The following is a 17931-nucleotide window of genomic DNA, read 5'->3' on the forward strand; positions in this document are numbered from 1 at the left end:
AGTACGAGTGTGAATCCCGAAATTGGTAACATTTGGATTAGATAATATAATTTCTGATGATCGAAAATGTCATTAAAATGCTTAGGAAAAAATCAATAATATAGTCACGATAATATCATATTGGCGATCCGAAAGTCACGAAATTTTCTTATCCGAATGATCAGAAATGGCGGGAAAACCTTTCTGACTTTGATCCTTCAGTGCATGTTTTTTGAAGCCTCAATGGCACTCTGCAGCTCCAACCCGGCCCAAGGAAAGTCTCCCATAGGGCTCAATGGCACTCTGCAGCTCCAACCCGGCCCAAGGAAAGTCTCCCATAGGGCTCAATGGCACTCTGCAGCTCCAACCTGGCCCAAGGAAAGCCTCCCATAGGGCTCAATGGCACTCTGCAGCTCCAACCTGGCCCAAGGAAAGCCTCCCATAGGGCTCAATGGCACTCTGCAGCTCCAACCCGGCCCAAGGAAAGTCTCCCATAGGGCTCAATGGCACTCTGCAGCTCCAACCTGGCCCAAGGAAAGCCTCCCATAGGGCTCAATGGCACTCTGCAGCTCCAACCTGGCCCAAGGAAAGTCTCCCATAGGGCTCAATGGCACTCTGCAGCTCCAACCCGGCCCAAGGAAAGTCTCCCATAGGGCTCAATGGCACTCTGCAGCTCCAACCCGGCCCAAGGAAAGTCTCCCATAGGAATCAATGGCACTCTGCAGCTCCAACCCGGCCCAAGGAAAGTCTCCCATAGGGCTCAATGGCACTCTGCAGCTCTAACCTGGCCCAAGGAAAGTCTCCCATAGGGCTCAATGGCACTCTGCAGCTCCAACCCGGCCCAAGGAAAGTCTCCCATAGGGCTCAATGGCACTCTGCAGCTCCAACCCGGCCCAAGGAAAGTCTCCCATAGGGCTCAATGGCACTCTGCAGCTCCAACCTGGCCCAAGGAAAGCCTCCCATAGGGCTCAATGGCACTCTGCAGCTCCAACCTGGCCCAAGGAAAGCCTCCCATAGGGCTCAATGGCACTCTGCAGCTCCAACCCGGCCCAAGGAAAGTCTCCCATAGGGCTCAATGGCACTCTGCAGCTCCAACCTGGCCCAAGGAAAGCCTCCCATAGGGCTCAATGGCACTCTGCAGCTCCAACCTGGCCCAAGGAAAGTCTCCCATAGGGCTCAATGGCACTCTGCAGCTCCAACCCGGCCCAAGGAAAGTCTCCCATAGGGCTCAATGGCACTCTGCAGCTCCAACCCGGCCCAAGGAAAGTCTCCCATAGGAATCAATGGCACTCTGCAGCTCCAACCCGGCCCAAGGAAAGTCTCCCATAGGGCTCAATGGCACTCTGCAGCTCTAACCTGGCCCAAGGAAAGTCTCCCATAGGGCTCAATGGCACTCTGCAGCTCCAACCCGGCCCAAGGAAAGTCTCCCATAGGGCTCAATGGCACTCTGCAGCTCCAACCTGGCCCAAGGAAAGTCTCCCATAGGGCTCAATGGCACTCTGCAGCTCCAACCCGGCCCAAGGAAAGTCACCCATAGGGCTCAATGGCACTCTGCAGCTCCAACCCGGCCCAAGGAATGTCTCCCATAGGGCTCAATGGCACTCTGCAGCTCCAACCCGGCCCAAGGAAAGCCTCCCATAGGGCTCAATGGCACTCTGCAGTTCCAACCCGGCCCAAGGAAAGTCTCCCATAGGGCTCAATGGCACTCTGCAGCTCCAACCCGGCCCAAGGAAAGTCTCCCATAGGGCTCAATGGCACTCTGCAGCTCCAACCCGGCCCAAGGAAAGTCTCCCATAGGACTCAATGGCACTCTGCAGCTCCAACCCGGCCCAAGGAAAGTCTCCCATAGGGCTCAATGGCACTCTGCAGTTCCAACCCGGCCCAAGGAAAGTCTCCCATAGGGCTCAATGGCACTCTGCAGCTCCAACCCGGCCCAAGGAAAGCCTCCCATAGGGCTCAATGGCACTCTGCAGTTCCAACCCGGCCCAAGGAAAGTCTCCCATAGGGCTCAATGGCACTCTGCAGCTCCAACCCGGCCCAAGGAAAGTCTCCCATAGGGCTCAATGGCACTCTGCAGCTCCAACCCGGCCCAAGGAAAGTCTCCCATAGGACTCAATGGCACTCTGCAGCTCCAACCCGGCCCAAGGAAAGTCTCCCATAGGACTCAATGGCACTCTGCAGCTCCAACCCGGCCCAAGGAAAGTCTCCCATAGGGCTCAATGGCACTCTGCAGCTCCAACCTGGCCCAAGGAAAGCCTCCCATAGGGCTCAATGGCACTCTGCAGCTCCAACCTGGCCCAAGGAAAGTCTCCCATAGGGCTCAATGGCACTCTGCAGCTCCAACCCGGCCCAAGGAAAGTCAAGGATAATGAATCCGAAACTTTCATACTCGGAGCGACAAATACGATTTTGTCGCACAAATTGTTGCGCAAACTGTCACAAAGTACAAAAAAGTCGCAAAAACTACACACAGTATGAAAACTTGTATTCGGATTCAATCATACTTTAATGAATGTGTCCCATAATGTACTTCTACTAAAACAACTCAATAGTATAAGGCATGTGTTCATTAACTGATCTAGTGATTTATTGGAGAAATTATGTCAATACAGCTTAGAAATATATTGTAAATCCCAGATGTGGGTCTTTATGGACAAAGGAATAGTAGAATGAGTGAAGTTTGCACAAACACAGTTACTATTTGGCTGCTATGGGTTACTGGACCTAGGCAACATTTTGCTCATGTTATTACCTCAAAAACACTTGTATAAGATTAAAAAAAACTGCTTCAAAGAGGATTAGCTGTAATTGTATGAAGGTTCTAATGTGACTGGCCTTTGAATAATATTACACCATTATTACAAATTGAGCATATGTTGTGGTTCACTTAAATGTTTCAGGCCAACCAGAGGTCTTTTCAAACTACATAAGCTTACCAATAAGTTGCAATTTATAAATTGTTGTTTAGCGCCATCATGTGGTCAAAACATTGAAGGATGTATTACCAATTTCATTTATACAAATAGGCAACCATTTTACCCCAAGGCAGAAGTGCTAGAGCACTAAGGGGCAGGCCTGGACTGGCAACTAATAAATATATTTAGATATCATCATCATACAGATGATATTTCAAGCCAAATGAGTGGCTAAAACCTCCCAAAGACATAGCATACAGGGAGATGGACCTTGTGGCACCCCTACATTACTTTGATCTGGAGATGAGGTTTTGTTAGCATAGTGGACAATGAAAGATTGGTTAAAAGGTTAGAACAGAGCCATGATGCAGCCTGATTACAGATACCAAGGCCAAGCAAATGCAAATCTTACAGAAGGAGGGAGTGCTCAATCATATTCAGGGCTGCCATCAGAAACTTTTGTACCCCATGCAAGTTATTTACCTGCCCCACCATTAACCCAAGCACACAGGACCAACATTTTTGGCCACGCACTTTGTGTGCACCACACAAACAATCAGGTAGTAGGTAGGAAGGTTTTGCTACAACAAAAGGTTAAACTTATGTATGTATGTGGATTTTTTTTTACCCACAGCTATAATACAAACTCACTAATCATGTTACTAAATCATGTAGAGGAAACAACCCTGCAACTGCTGGCAGGGCAGTGCCATGTCAGGACTCCTTGCTACCATCAGGCAGCCAAGTCAGTGCTGCCCTCCAACCTTGCAGTCAGCACCTAAGGTTGGAGATCTTCTATGACTTCTAGCATAATACAAAAGCAGCCACCTGGGTTCAATAGCTTCCCCATAAAACCCTTTTTGGGAACCTGAAAATCATGTTATAAAGGTTGTGTTGAACTGATGCTGAACTATTTTTGAAATAACATCATCCAAGTGCATCTAATTAATGCAACTACTGTCCTACTACTGTGTGCATGTGTAGGTTACTGCTCACTAGCAGCACATCAAAAAGCTTAATGATCCTGCATCATTTTTACAATTAAAGGTTTACACTTTTATTACAATTTTGTATTAAAAAAACCACATAAAACATATTCAACTTTAATCATTTGTATTAATGTTCATAATTGTAATCATAGCTTATCAAATAAGACTCTTAATTCCAGCTGAAAGAGGCTTTGACCTTCAATGGACCCATTCTTAATATGTGGTAACTGTAAATGAGTGACAGTGGAAAGTGGATGGAGAAAGTGATGCCAAAACTTGCAGCATCTCTTCTTATGTTTCTGTTAATCCCGTACCAATGTTTGTAAGACCCTGGCATGGATAAAGACATGGAAATGGTCCCCAATTCATGCAGGAAGTACTGCTTCAGTAAGTATCAAAGATATCCTTGGTTGTATTTTATCTGGACACATCAGGCTGAATGTGGTTGATACCTAAATGTGTGCAATGGATGCAAACTCCTTCTGCAGAAAATGCTACTGTAAACACATAGACACACTTCTTCCCATTGTTTCTCTGCTCCAAAGAAAGGGAAAATGGCTTCACTGGGACAGTGCTAAGAATGTTTTGCCCAGGAAACACTGCTGTACATCCAACATTTAAGTGGTGCATTCTGCATACTGTTTCATTGCCAGTGAAGGGAATGTTATTGAGCACAATTGGAATGCAACCAGTGCATAACATCTTGTAAACCAGTGCCATCTAGTGAGCTTGTTTGCAGGACTGAAATTTGTTGCTTAGCACAAGAAATGATGTCATCCATTCTAAACAGTGACTTTATTTCCACCAATGACATATAGCATGGCAGGTCTCTACAGGGAACAAAAATGGAACTTATTAACTACATGCTTAGTCATAGTCTAAGAATAATAAGTCAATAAGAAAGAAGGCATAAAAACTTACATCTTATTAAAAAGAATCAGCACTGAAGCAGACACCAAAGGCTCCGCAGACAGCACGGCCAGAAGCTGGATACATGATGCAGACACTTGGTTTGGGTTAGCAGCATCAACCATAAACTAAAATAACATGAAAATCACAATATATGAATAAAACAGAATACATTAATTCAGTGGTATTCAGATGAAGCCCTTCAAAAATTAGTGGCACCTAAAGGATACTGAAATTCAGACCAGGCCAGAGGCCCCCCCTTTAGATTAGAGGAATGGAGCTTCCATTTGAAGCAGCATAGGTGGTTTTTCACGGTGAAAGTAGTGAGGTTGGGGAATGCCCTTCCTAGTGATGTTGTAATGGCAGATTATGTTAATGCCTTTAAGAGGGGCCTGGATGAGTTCTTGAACAAGCATAGTATCCAAGGCTATTGTGATACTAATATCTACAGTTAGTATTGATGTTGGTATATATGGTGTATGTATGTGAGTGGATAGATAGGTCAGTATGGGTCTGTATGTGAGTGGATAGATAGGTCAGTATGGGTCTGTATGTGAGTGGATAGATAGGTCAGTATGGGTCTGTATGTGAGTGGATAGATAGGTCAGTATGGGTCTGTATGTGAGTGGATAGATAGGTCAGTGTGGGTCTGTATGTGAGTGGATAGATAGGTCAGTGTGGGTCTGTATGTGAGTGTATAGATAGGTCAGTATGGGTCTGTATGTGAGTGGATAGATAGGTCAGTATGGGTCTGTATGTGAGTGGATAGATAGGTCAGTGTGGGTCTGTATGTGAGTGGATAGATAGGTCAGTATGGGTCTGTATGTGAGTGGATAGATAGGTCAGTGTGGGTCTGTATGTGAGTGGATAGATAGGTCAGTATGGGTCTGTATGTGAGTGGATAGATAGGTCAGTGTGGGTCTGTATGTGAGTGGATAGATAGGTCAGTATGGGTCTGTATGTGAGTGGATAGATAGGTCAGTGTGGGTCTGTATGTGAGTGGATAGATAGGTCAGTATGGGTCTGTATGTGAGTGTATAGATAGGTCAGTGTGGGTCTGTATGTGAGTGGATAGATAGGTCAGTATGGGTCTGTATGTGAGTGTATAGATAGGTCAGTGTGGGTCTGTATGTGAGTGGATAGATAGGTCAGTATGGGTCTGTATGTGAGTGTATAGATAGGTCAGTATGGGTCTGTATGTGAGTGGATAGATAGGTCAGTATGGGTCTGTATGTGAGTGTATAGATAGGTCAGTGTGGGTCTGTATGTGAGTGGATAGATAGGTCAGTGTGGGTCTGTATGTGAGTGGATAGATAGGTCAGTATGGGTCTGTATGTGAGTGGATAGATAGGTCAGTGTGGGTCTGTATGTGAGTGGATAGATAGGTCAGTATGGGTCTGTATGTGAGTGGATAGATAGGTCAGTGTGGGTCTGTATGTGAGTGGATAGATAGGTCAGTATGGGTCTGTATGTGAGTGTATAGATAGGTCAGTATGGGTCTGTATGTGAGTGGATAGATAGGTCAGTATGGGTCTGTATGTGAGTGGATAGATAGGTCAGTGTGGGTCTGTATGTGAGTGGATAGATAGGTCAGTATGGGTCTGTATGTGAGTGGATAGATAGGTCAGTGTGGGTCTGTATGTGAGTGGATAGATAGGTCAGTATGGGTCTGTATGTGAGTGGATAGATAGGTCAGTATGGGTCTGTATGTGAGTGGATAGATAGGTCAGTGTGGGTCTGTATGTGAGTGGATAGATAGGTCAGTATGGGTCTGTATGTGAGTGTATAGATAGGTCAGTGTGGGTCTGTATGTGAGTGGATAGATAGGTCAGTATGGGTCTGTATGTGAGTGGATAGATAGGTCAGTGTGGGTCTGTATGTGAGTGGATAGATAGGTCAGTATGGGTCTGTATGTGAGTGGATAGATAGGTCAGTGTGGGTCTGTATGTGAGTGGATAGATAGGTCAGTATGGGTCTGTATGTGAGTGGATAGATAGGTCAGTGTGGGTCTGTATGTGAGTGGATAGATAGGTCAGTATGGGTCTGTATGTGAGTGGATAGATAGGTCAGTGTGGGTCTGTATGTGAGTGGATAGATAGGTCAGTATGGGTCTGTATGTGAGTGGATAGATAGGTCAGTGTGGGTCTGTATGTGAGTGGATAGATAGGTCAGTATGGGTCTGTATGTGAGTGTATAGATAGGTCAGTATGGGTCTGTATGTGAGTGGATAGATAGGTCAGTATGGGTCTGTATGTGAGTGGATAGATAGGTCAGTGTGGGTCTGTATGTGAGTGGATAGATAGGTCAGTATGGGTCTGTATGTGAGTGGATAGATAGGTCAGTGTGGGTCTGTATGTGAGTGGATAGATAGGTCAGTATGGGTCTGTATGTGAGTGGATAGATAGGTCAGTGTGGGTCTGTATGTGAGTGGATAGATAGGTCAGTATGGGTCTGTATGTGAGTGGATAGATAGGTCAGTGTGGGTCTGTATGTGAGTGGATAGATAGGTCAGTATGGGTCTGTATGTGAGTGTATAGATAGGTCAGTGTGGGTCTGTATGTGAGTGGATAGATAGGTCAGTATGGGTCTGTATGTGAGTGGATAGATAGGTCAGTGTGGGTCTGTATGTGAGTGGATAGATAGGTCAGTATGGGTCTGTATGTGAGTGGATAGATAGGTCAGTGTGGGTCTGTATGTGAGTGGATAGATAGGTCAGTATGGGTCTGTATGTGAGTGGATAGATAGGTCAGTGTGGGTCTGTATGTGAGTGGATAGATAGGTCAGTATGGGTCTGTATGTGAGTGTATAGATAGGTCAGTATGGGTCTGTATGTGAGTGGATAGATAGGTCAGTATGGGTCTGTATGTGAGTGGATAGATAGGTCAGTGTGGGTCTGTATGTGAGTGGATAGATAGGTCAGTATGGGTCTGTATGTGAGTGGATAGATAGGTCAGTGTGGGTCTGTATGTGAGTGGATAGATAGGTCAGTATGGGTCTGTATGTGAGTGGATAGATAGGTCAGTGTGGGTCTGTATGTGAGTGGATAGATAGGTCAGTATGGGTCTGTATGTGAGTGTATAGATAGGTCAGTATGGGTCTGTATGTGAGTGGATAGATAGGTCAGTATGGGTCTGTATGTGAGTGGATAGATAGGTCAGTGTGGGTCTGTATGTGAGTGGATAGATAGGTCAGTGTGGGTCTGTATGTGAGTGGATAGATAGGTCAGTATGGGTCTGTATGTGAGTGGATAGATAGGTCAGTATGGGTCTGTATGTGAGTGTATAGATAGGTCAGTATGGGTCTGTATGTGAGTGTATAGATAGGTCAGTATGGGTCTGTATGTGAGTGTATAGATAGGTCAGTATGGGTCTGTATGTGAGTGGATAGATAGGTCAGTATGGGTCTGTATGTGAGTGGATAGATAGGTCAGTATGAGTCTGTATGTGAGTGGATAGATAGGTCAGTGTGGGTCTGTATGTGAGTGGATAGATAGGTCAGTATGAGTCTGTATGTGAGTGGATAGATAGGTCAGTATGAGTCTGTATGTGAGTGGATAGATAGGTCAGTGTGGGTCTGTATGTGAGTGGATAGATAGGTCAGTATGAGTCTGTATGTGAGTGGATAGATAGGTCAGTGTGGGTCTGTATGTGAGTGGATAGATAGGTCAGTATGGGTCTGTATGTGAGTGTATAGGTCAGTATGGGTCTGTATGTGAGTGGATAGATAGGTCAGTATGGGTCTGTATGTGAGTGGATAGGTCAGTATGGGTCTGTATGTGAGTGTATAGATAGGTCAGTATGGGTCTGTATGTGAGTGGATAGATAGGTCAGTGTGGGTCTGTATTAGTGCTGGGCGGTATACCGGTAAAAACCGATCACCGTTTTTTTTTTTGAAACCGATATGAATTTTGTACATACCCCCATACCGGTGTGCGTGAATACTTCCGGGTGCGCGCGTGACGTCAGCGCGTACGTGACGTCAGCGCGCACGCGACGTCAGCGCGCATACTCTACAAAAGCGCCATCGCTAGGACGCATTCAGAGTCGGATACCAATGTGAGCTGTCGGGGGGTGCCTGGCAAGTAATTATATTTTATGTGAAGGGGATGGGGGGGGTGTTATTTATGTGAAGGGGATGGGGGGGGGTGTTTGGGGTGGGGGTGGGTGGGTTATACTTATGTGAAGGGGATGGGGTTGTGTTTGGGGGGGTGGGATGGGGTGGGGTGGGGGGTTATATTTATGTGAAGGGGATGGGGGGTGTTTGGGGTGGGGTGGGTGTGTGCGGATGGGGGGGTGTTTGGGGGGGGGGTGTGCGGATGGGGGGGTGTTTGGGGTGGGGTGGGAGGGGTGTGTGCGGATGGGGGGGTGTTTGGGGTGGGGGGGTGCGTGGGGGTGGGGGGGGTGCGTGCGGATGGGGGGGTGTTTGGGGTGGGGTGGGGGGGTGCGTGCGGATGGGGGGGTGGGGGAGCTGCGTGCGGATGGGGGGGTGTTTGGGGTGGCGGGTGTTTTGGGTGGTCACCTAATCATGCATGGGGAAAAAAAAATACCGTCAAATACCGTGATACCGATATAATTTTGAAAAATACCGTGATATAAATTTTTGGTCATACCGCCCAGCACTAGTCTGTATGTGAGTGGATAGGTCAGTATGGGTCTGTATGTGAGTGGATAGATAGGTCAGTATGGGTCTGTATGTGAGTGTATAGATAGGTCAGTATGGGTCTGTATGTGAGTGGATAGATAGGTCAGTATGGGTCTGTATGTGAGTGGATAGATAGGTCAGTATGGGTCTGTATGTGAGTGGATAGATAGGTCAGTATGGGTTTATGTATGTAAGTGTATAGATAAGTCAGTATAGATGCATAGATTGCGTGTGCTGGGTTTACTTGGATGGGTCAAACTTGATGGACTCATGTAACTATATATATATATATATATTTAATCCCCATATGGTGAACCCATTACAACAGCTTCTCTTGATTGTCTGAACCTGTGAATATTTTTTACATGTTAGTTTAGGTCTGGAGGTCAGATGACCATATATAAATATAGCGAGGGGATATGTGGCCAAGATTATACTGCCCTGTGAACTGCTCTCCCTTATGCTGACAAATAATACATGTACCTTGAACAAGAGACATTTCAATATTAAAACATTGTTGACCATATGGTTAACCTGCTACAACAGCCTCTCTTGACTGTCTGAACCTGTCAATATTTTTACATGTTCATTTAGGTGTGGAGGTCAGGTGACCATATGTAAATATGTGACCATAATTTCACTGAGAACTGCTCTCCCCAATGTTAGCAAATAATAAATGTTCCTTGAGCAAAGGGCAATTCAATTTTAAAACATTGGTTCATAAAAAACACTAAAACGGTCTCTCTTTGCCTCAACTTAATCAGTTTGTCACCTCCTTTGAAGCTATCAGGTATTTGCTCCAGTGCTACAAACATTGTACCCTTAGGATCACTGTTATGGCTCTTTTTAATGTCTAGAAACGCGGAGATTAATTATAGCTATCCCGATATTCCAGATGTGCTCACAGATCCTCTTTCCTACAGTTCTTTTGGATCTACCCACATACATTATTTTTACAAGGACATAGGAGCAAATACACAACATAGATAGAGGAACAATTAACAAAAATGTCTATACTGGGAATCTTATTAGTTATGTATTTTTTAGGCATAACATATGAGCAAGCCCCACATCTATTCTTTTGGCATTTAAAAGTGCCTTTTAAACCCAAATGTTTTTTGGCAACTCTTGCCTTATTTGCCCCCAAGTCCTGGATGGGGCTACCATATTTTTGATGGTCTGTGCCCTTCTAAAGCACACTCTAGGTTTACCAATAGACAATTTGTTTAGAATGGGATCAGCTGCAATCAAATACCACTGTTTTGAAGTAATCTGTTTAACATGCATACACTGAGATGCTATGAGACATAATTGGTTCTGTTGATCATCCAACCAAATTGTTCCAGCATCTTCATCGACAGTTCCAGAAACTTCTCTGCCTTGTAAGAGAGGTTGTCCAAGTAATAAACACTCCTTGGACCCGGAGGTTGGCAGCCATAGCTGCCATTATTTTGGTAAAAATCCTGGGGGGCGAAGAGTGCCACAAATTAGAAATGTTAATTTTGAAAGGCAAAAAATTCTTGATGAGGTGGAAATAGTGGGACATGAAGATTGGTGTCCTTCACATCCTGGGAAGCCAGGAAACTCCCCCGGTTCCATTGCTGTATGACAGTCGTGACCAACTCCATTTTGAATTGGCGGTAAATTACCTACTTGTTGAGGCATTTTACGTTGAGTACCAGGTAATAGGACCCGTTCTTTTTGGGTACCATGAAAAGATTCTAACAAAATCCTTTGAACCTTCGACCTGGGGGAACTGGAACAATGACCCTTGAAGTCACCACATCATCTATGATGGAAAGAAATGCTGATCGCTTCTAAGGGTCTAGCAGAACCCTGGACATGAAGAATCTTGGGCGAAGGAATGCAATGAAATTTCAGACGGTAACCATCTGTTGCCTAAATCGATGTAAAGTGTCTTAATTCCACCCCTACTGGAAGCTCTTTCTGTGAGTTGGATGGCCAGGACTGCTTGTCTTTGAGTGACTTAGAGCAGTGCTGTCCAACTGGCGGCCCGCGGGCCGCATGCGGCCCGCGACCCCCCTCTGTGTGGCCCCCCACCTGTCTGGCTGCTTTGATGGCTTACTCTTGTGTAAGCTTTAAATGGTATCAGTACTGTGATTAACTGCCCCCCCTGCATGGTTCTCACCTCAGATTCAGGCTGTAATCAGGCTGTATTGTTTAAATATGTAATCCCCTGTACTGTTCACACCTTTTAATCTCTGCATTTTTCACCCCCTGCAGTGTTCACACCTCAGGCTCAGGCTGTAATCACCCCCATTGTTCCCCTGTTCACACCTCAGGAGCAGTAGAAACCCACAAATAATCCCTGCATACTACAAAAAGAACATATACTGAGGTGGTACTGCAATTAAAAAGTTTTTAAATATATAGTTATTGTGCAGACTGTAGGAGCAGTGCCAGCATTGTGTCACTGTAGGCTGCCTGTGTGTGCCATACACACAGGCATCATAGGGCAAGCAGAGTATGGCACACACAGGCAGGGTAGGGAAGGCAGAGTATGGCACACACAGGTAGAGTAGGGCAGGCAGAGTATGGCACACACAGGCCAAGTTTGGCACAAACCAGCCAAGAATGGCACACACAGTGAATGTATGGCACACGCAGGCAGGGTAGGGAAGGCAGAGTATGGCGCACACAGGAAGGGTAGGGAAGGCAGAGTATGGCACACACAGGCAGGGTAGGGCAGGCAGAGTATGGCACACACAGGCCAAGTATGGCACAAACCAGCCAAGAATGGCACACACAGTGAAAGTATGGCACGCAGGCAGGGTAGGGCAGGCAGAGTATGGCACACACAGGCAGGGTAGGGAAGGCAGAGTATGGCACACACAAAGGCAGGATAGGGCAGGCAGAGTATGGCACACAGGCAGGGTAGGGCAGGCAGAGTATGGCAGGTTTTTTCTGTACTACAACCATTAATATGGGTATGGTCATGTGATAACATGGGTGTGGTTTCAAGTGGGTGCGGTTTCAAAAAGGGGAGTGGTCAAAACTGGCTTCCATTATCGGCCCTCCACCACGTAGGTCGGAAAAATTCCGGCCCTCGGTACAACAGAAGTTGGACAGCACTGACTTAGAGGATGTCTTTCTTGACTGCTATAATGCTTTCCCCTGGCGGAGTAGCATCCCAAGGGAGAGAATTGTCTTGAACGTTTCTGTGATGAAGGAGTTCCTCTTGATTTGTTCTGGGACAAAAGTGTATTCTTGCCTCCGGTGGCTTGAGATATTATTTTCTCCAGTTCCTCCCCAAAAAGCCTTAAACCCTTGAAGGGTAAACATGTCAGTAACTTCTAAGAACTTAGATCGGCGGACCAGAGCCATAACCATAAGGAGCGAGCCACGGCTTTAAGTGCATCTAAGGAGGCATCACAGAGGAATGAGCTTGCCTCTTGTATGTGGAGGGCGATGGACTCCGGATCCTCTACAGACATCTCTTCCTGAATGCCAGAAAGAAGGGGCCCCGAACATGCCTCGAGTGCCCTAGCAACCTAGGCTGAGGCCAAAATAGGTATGAAATTCATGCCAGACGAGAAGGAAAACTTTCAGATTTTTGTCTGTAGCGTTTTTGTATTCTGAAGTATCTGGGACTGGTAAGGCAGAATGCTGGGAAACTGGAGCATCCACCAGAGGAGGATTACTGCATTTTTCCATGGATTCTTTGGGGGATGGGTACATGTTGGTAAACTTTTTTGTTGTCTAAGTCACATAAAGGGATGAAAGTGACCCATGGTGATACCTCTGGTGCCCCCATCGCTACCACATCTGGCATATTAACCTCCAAATTTGCAGCAGATGCTGCAGGTATAGTAGCATTTTGAGCTGGTATCATGGGTTCTGCCTGTGTGCCAGATTTACAGGCATAGCAGATTCTTTCTGACCACACTTGAATTTTGTCTTATATTGCGCGCAGGCAAAGAGGTGAAATTTGTTGCCTGTTTACCCTCTCTGGCAAATAGAACATCTCCTGACCCCTCAGCCATGCTTGAATTTTATGGCCAGCAATGGCACAGTAGCCACCCCTCAGGGTCCTATTGTCCGTAGTTCTGTCCCTCCCGCCTTATGTCCTCTGAACCTCTGGAAAAGGAGGATTTTATATAGATGAAAGGGAGCAAATCCTTATTTGCTTGTGCCTTTTCTCCCCTGGTTGTGCGCAAACTGATTGCAGCTGATGTGCCCGGAAGTGATGCAAACTTCTGTTGGCGCCATGCAGATGGAAACAGTGGCTGCAGGAGAGGAGGCATGCTTGCGCCAGAAGTTCTGCTCATGTCCTGATCCCTGTCTGGTGGAAAGGCAGGTGCCTACTCCCTGAGCTACCCTATCCATGCAATCTAAGGGGAAAGACACGCCTCTACTCCTCTGGCTTCCACTCTCCTCCCATCCATCCAATCACAGATGATGTTGGTGGTGGGGTGGGGGGGGAAGAGGTACTGATGGTGGGAAGGCTAGAGGAGACATTACGCAAACTGGCGGCCTGATCCAACCTCCTGACTTTGCAAGGACACAAATAAAATGGAAGTATAAGTGGCAGATGAGGGTTACATAGAGGGGAGGACTTTAGTTCTTCTTGTGCTCTGCCTCCTGATGGGAGGGGATTTAACCCCATGGTTCCTGTGTCCCCTAGGACGTAAGGGAAATATTTTTTAGAGACCTACATTGTTTGTGGGTATAGATTTCCTTTAAGTTCACCTATAACAACTAATTGCTTTTTGGAATATAGGATAACAGTGGTACTAGATTTATTTTTGCATGATCAGCCTGAGGCCATTTATTATTTCATGTGAAATGTGTTTAATATATTAACAAAAAGTATCAGGAACACCACAAAAAGAAAATGCACTGTTGGTGGGTCTGTAAAGAGTTAAAAGACGGTTGAACGCTGATAGCTAACATATTACCATACAAATTTAGTTGCCTTTTATGAGGGGGTGAGCAGGAACCTTGATGCTGGAATGGCAGTTGATGTCATCTACTTAGATTTTGCTAAAGCGTTTGATACAGTACCTCACAGAAGGTTAATGATCAAATTGAGGAATATTGGGCTAGAACATAATATTTGTAGATATATTTGTAGGATAGATTACAAAGAGTGGTGGTAAATGGAACATTTTCTAATTGGACCAGTGTGGTTAGTGGAGTACCGCAGGGGTCAGTCCTTGGTCCTTTGCTTTTTAACTTGTTATTAATGACCTGGAGGTGGGCATACAGAGTACTGTTTCTATTTTTGCTGATGACACTAAATTGTGCAAAACTATAAGTTCCATGCAGGATGCTGCTGCTTTGCAGAGAGATCTGACAAAATTGGAAAACTGGGCAGCAAACTGGAAAATGAGGTTCAATGTTGACAAGTGCAAAGTTATGCACTTTGGTAGAAATAATATAAACGCGAACTATCTACTGAATGGTAGTGTGTTGGGGGTATCCTTAATGGAGAAGGATCTAGGGGTTTTTGTTGATAACAAGTTGTCTAATTCCAGGCAGTGTCATTCAAGGGATGAGAACATATTTTTGCCTCTTTATAGGTCCCTGGTAAGGCCTCACCTTGAGTATGCAGTGCAGTTTTGGGCTCCAGTCCTTAAGAAGGATATTAATGAGCTGGAGAGAGTGCAGAGACTGCAACTAAACTGGTAAAGGGGATGGAAGATTTAAGCTATGAGGTGAGACTGTCGAGGTTGGGGTTGTTTTCTCTGGAAAAGAGGCGCTTGCGAGGGGACATGATTACTCTGTACAAGTACATTAGAGGGGATTATAGGCAGATGGGGGATGTTCTTTTTTCCCATAAAAACAATCAGCGCACCAGAGGTCACCCCTATAGATTAGAGGAACAGAGCTTCCATTTGAAGCAGCATAGCTGTTTTTTCACGGTGAGGGCAGTGAGGTTGGGGAATGCCCTTCCTAGTGATGTGGTAATGGCAGACTCTGTTAACGCCTTTAAGAGGGGCCTGGATGAGTTTTTGAACAATCAGAATATCCAAGGCTATTGTGATACTAATATCTACAGTTAGTACTAGTGGTTGTATATATAGTTTATGTATGTGAGTGTATAGATTGGTTAGTATAGGTTGTGTGCTGGGTTTACTCAGATGGGTTGAACTTGATGGACAATGGTCTTTTTTCAACCCTATGTAACTATGTAACTATGTAAAAATAGAATTTTTTTTACATATACATGATGGAAATTAAAATATTCATTTTTGGTGTTACTGACCCTTTAAATAATATACAAAATGACATCTCTGATACATAGGGGTAAAAATATTGGTTTAAAGGGTAATTATAGTGGGAGGTTCTAAAAAGGGCTATGATTATATTCTACCTTTGCTCATTTTGTGCATGCTCCTGGTATCGGTGGCATAGTTCGCTTGGAGCTAGAGGAAACAATTTTTGTCTGATAGGTGCAATTTAATGGCATATTCCAAACATAAAAATCATCTAATAAAAAAAAATTGGCAACTCACAATCACTGATTTACAGTCTCTGTAATAACTTGGCCAAATGGGTCCCATGGATCCGCCCACTTCACGCACAGTGACATGTGCCTTCTGGATTGTCAGATCAGTCAGATTAGTACCAACCTTCAAATAAGAAACAGATTACTTTAGCCTTGTCATGAGGGGAAAGCTAGTTTTTAGTACCCCCTCCCCAGCCTTTCCTTGTCCCTTACAACACTTACTGTAGGCTGCGTTGGTAGAGCATCTCCCATATCAGCTGCATCCTTAGAGCTGAGCTTTGCATTATGAGATTAAAGAATACAACAGAGTCCAAGTTGTCAGCTCAGAGATCTTTTTCTGCAGACCCAATAAAACGTGCCTATCCCACCATTAAACTTCTGTTAGATAAAATCTTCTTTACTTCTATGACTGCCTACTTTTAAATGCATATAAAATTGTATATACCTTTTTGAAAATATATTAAGAAACTTTATACACTTTAAACAGTACTTAATAGTCAATTTTATTTCCCTATCCTCAAGCACCCTCAGATTTTTATTTCTACCAGGCTGAGTGAAATTGCAGCGTAACAAAATGTGCTCACTAGTGATGAGCAGCCCTCGGCACATCCCTTGCGGGTAGGTTCGGGTTGAGCTCTTCTGTTTGCTTGCGATCTAACACTGCCGGCTGCATCTTCTGGTTTCTGAATTTAAAGGCGCGTGCCCAACATGCCCCATCCCTTTTGTGATGTCATTGCGGGGTGGGGCGGCCCCGGCTCTATAAATACAGGGCAAAAGCCGGGTTGGGTTAGGGTCGAGTTTCTCTCAACCTGCACATCACTAGTGCTCACTATAATTAGTAGCATTATACATGGTCCTGAGAGGCCTTATTAATGAGCAGTTTCAATATATCTTGGTAGGACAGGTCAATTTAAATTTTTTTTTTAAGGGCTATAAACTGAATTTGCTGTTGGATCCAGTAAAGCAGGGTATAAATCTGTTGATGTGGTGGGATCTACTGAGGTCTCTGAGGAAGTGCGTAGCCACATCTGTTTAACAGATGTACAAATAAATATGGACTTTTTAGGGTAGTGGCAGACGAGGAGATTAGTTGCCCCGTGACAAATCTTCCTTGCTGCGGGCGACTAACCTCCCTGCAATGCCATCCCACCGGGAAGAATGCATGATAAATCGCCAGTGGGATGGCAAACACGTCGCTACGATTTGACGAAGTTGCACTGAGAGGAAACTTTGGGCGACTTCGGCAAATCGTAGCAACGCGTATGCCATCCCACCGATGATTTACATTCTTGCCAGTGGGATGGCATTGTGGAGAGATTAGTCGCCTACAGCAACGAAGATTTGTCGCAGGGCAACTAATCTCCCCCTATGTCACTGCCCTTAAACTTTGAACTTTTTGTCTGTATAACAAAAAAAAAAGAATATTAAGGGGCCGATTTACTAATCCACGAACGGATCGAAAGCGCCCGATGCGTTTTTTTCGTAATGATCGGTATTTTGCGGTTTTTTGTAGCCGTTGCGGAAAAATCGGAAAGGTTTGCCCGCTGTTTTCTAGCGCTCAATACGAAAGTCGTAACGGCTACAAAAGTGTCGCGACGGCGACGAAAAAAATCGCAAAAAATACGAAAAATTGCAAAATGTTCGTTTCCAATCCAATTTTTTCCCATTTGGGATTCGGATTCGTGGATTAGTAAATCAGCCCCTAAGTGTTTCATCTACAAAAAGATGGGAAACAACAGCAAAGGCATTAGGTAAAGACATAATTGTGCAGTTTGGACTCATCCAGTAAGAATCAAGTTACATTAAACAAAAGGATATTTAGGAGCCTCTTCATGAGCAAAGTTTTCCCGACACCGGGGGCACCGAGAAGCAGACACATGCTGGAATAAAGGCTTCACTTTGGCTGCTACAAACTGCAGTATCATTAAGGTTTTAAGTTCATAAATTGCAAAGGTCCTCAGCCATCTCTCCGTCCCCCTCCCATATAGTGACTCCCCCCCCCCCACAGTCTTCCATCTGACGCATT

The 17931-nt window shown here is 45.2% G+C and overlaps 1 protein-coding gene across 2 annotated transcripts; it reads right to left on the reverse strand.

Moving 5' to 3' along the window:
- Positions 1-3926: 3926 nt before the first annotated feature.
- On the reverse strand, positions 3927-17889 carry arl16 (ADP ribosylation factor like GTPase 16). Of its 2 annotated transcripts, none has more exons than XM_031894148.1 (5): positions 17724-17889; positions 16128-16183; positions 15913-16029; positions 4805-4920; positions 3927-4713 (listed from the first exon to the last, which is right to left on the reverse strand). In XM_031894148.1, the coding sequence occupies exons 1-5, from the start codon at positions 17782-17784 to the stop codon at positions 4548-4550; spliced, it is 516 nt and encodes a 171-aa protein (XP_031750008.1). In that variant the 5' UTR covers positions 17785-17889; the 3' UTR covers positions 3927-4547.
- Positions 17890-17931: the final 42 nt, after the last annotated feature.

Source organism: Xenopus tropicalis, chromosome 10 (genome assembly GCF_000004195.4).
Source record: "Xenopus tropicalis strain Nigerian chromosome 10, UCB_Xtro_10.0, whole genome shotgun sequence".
NCBI classification, from domain to species: Eukaryota; Metazoa; Chordata; class Amphibia; order Anura; family Pipidae; genus Xenopus; species Xenopus tropicalis.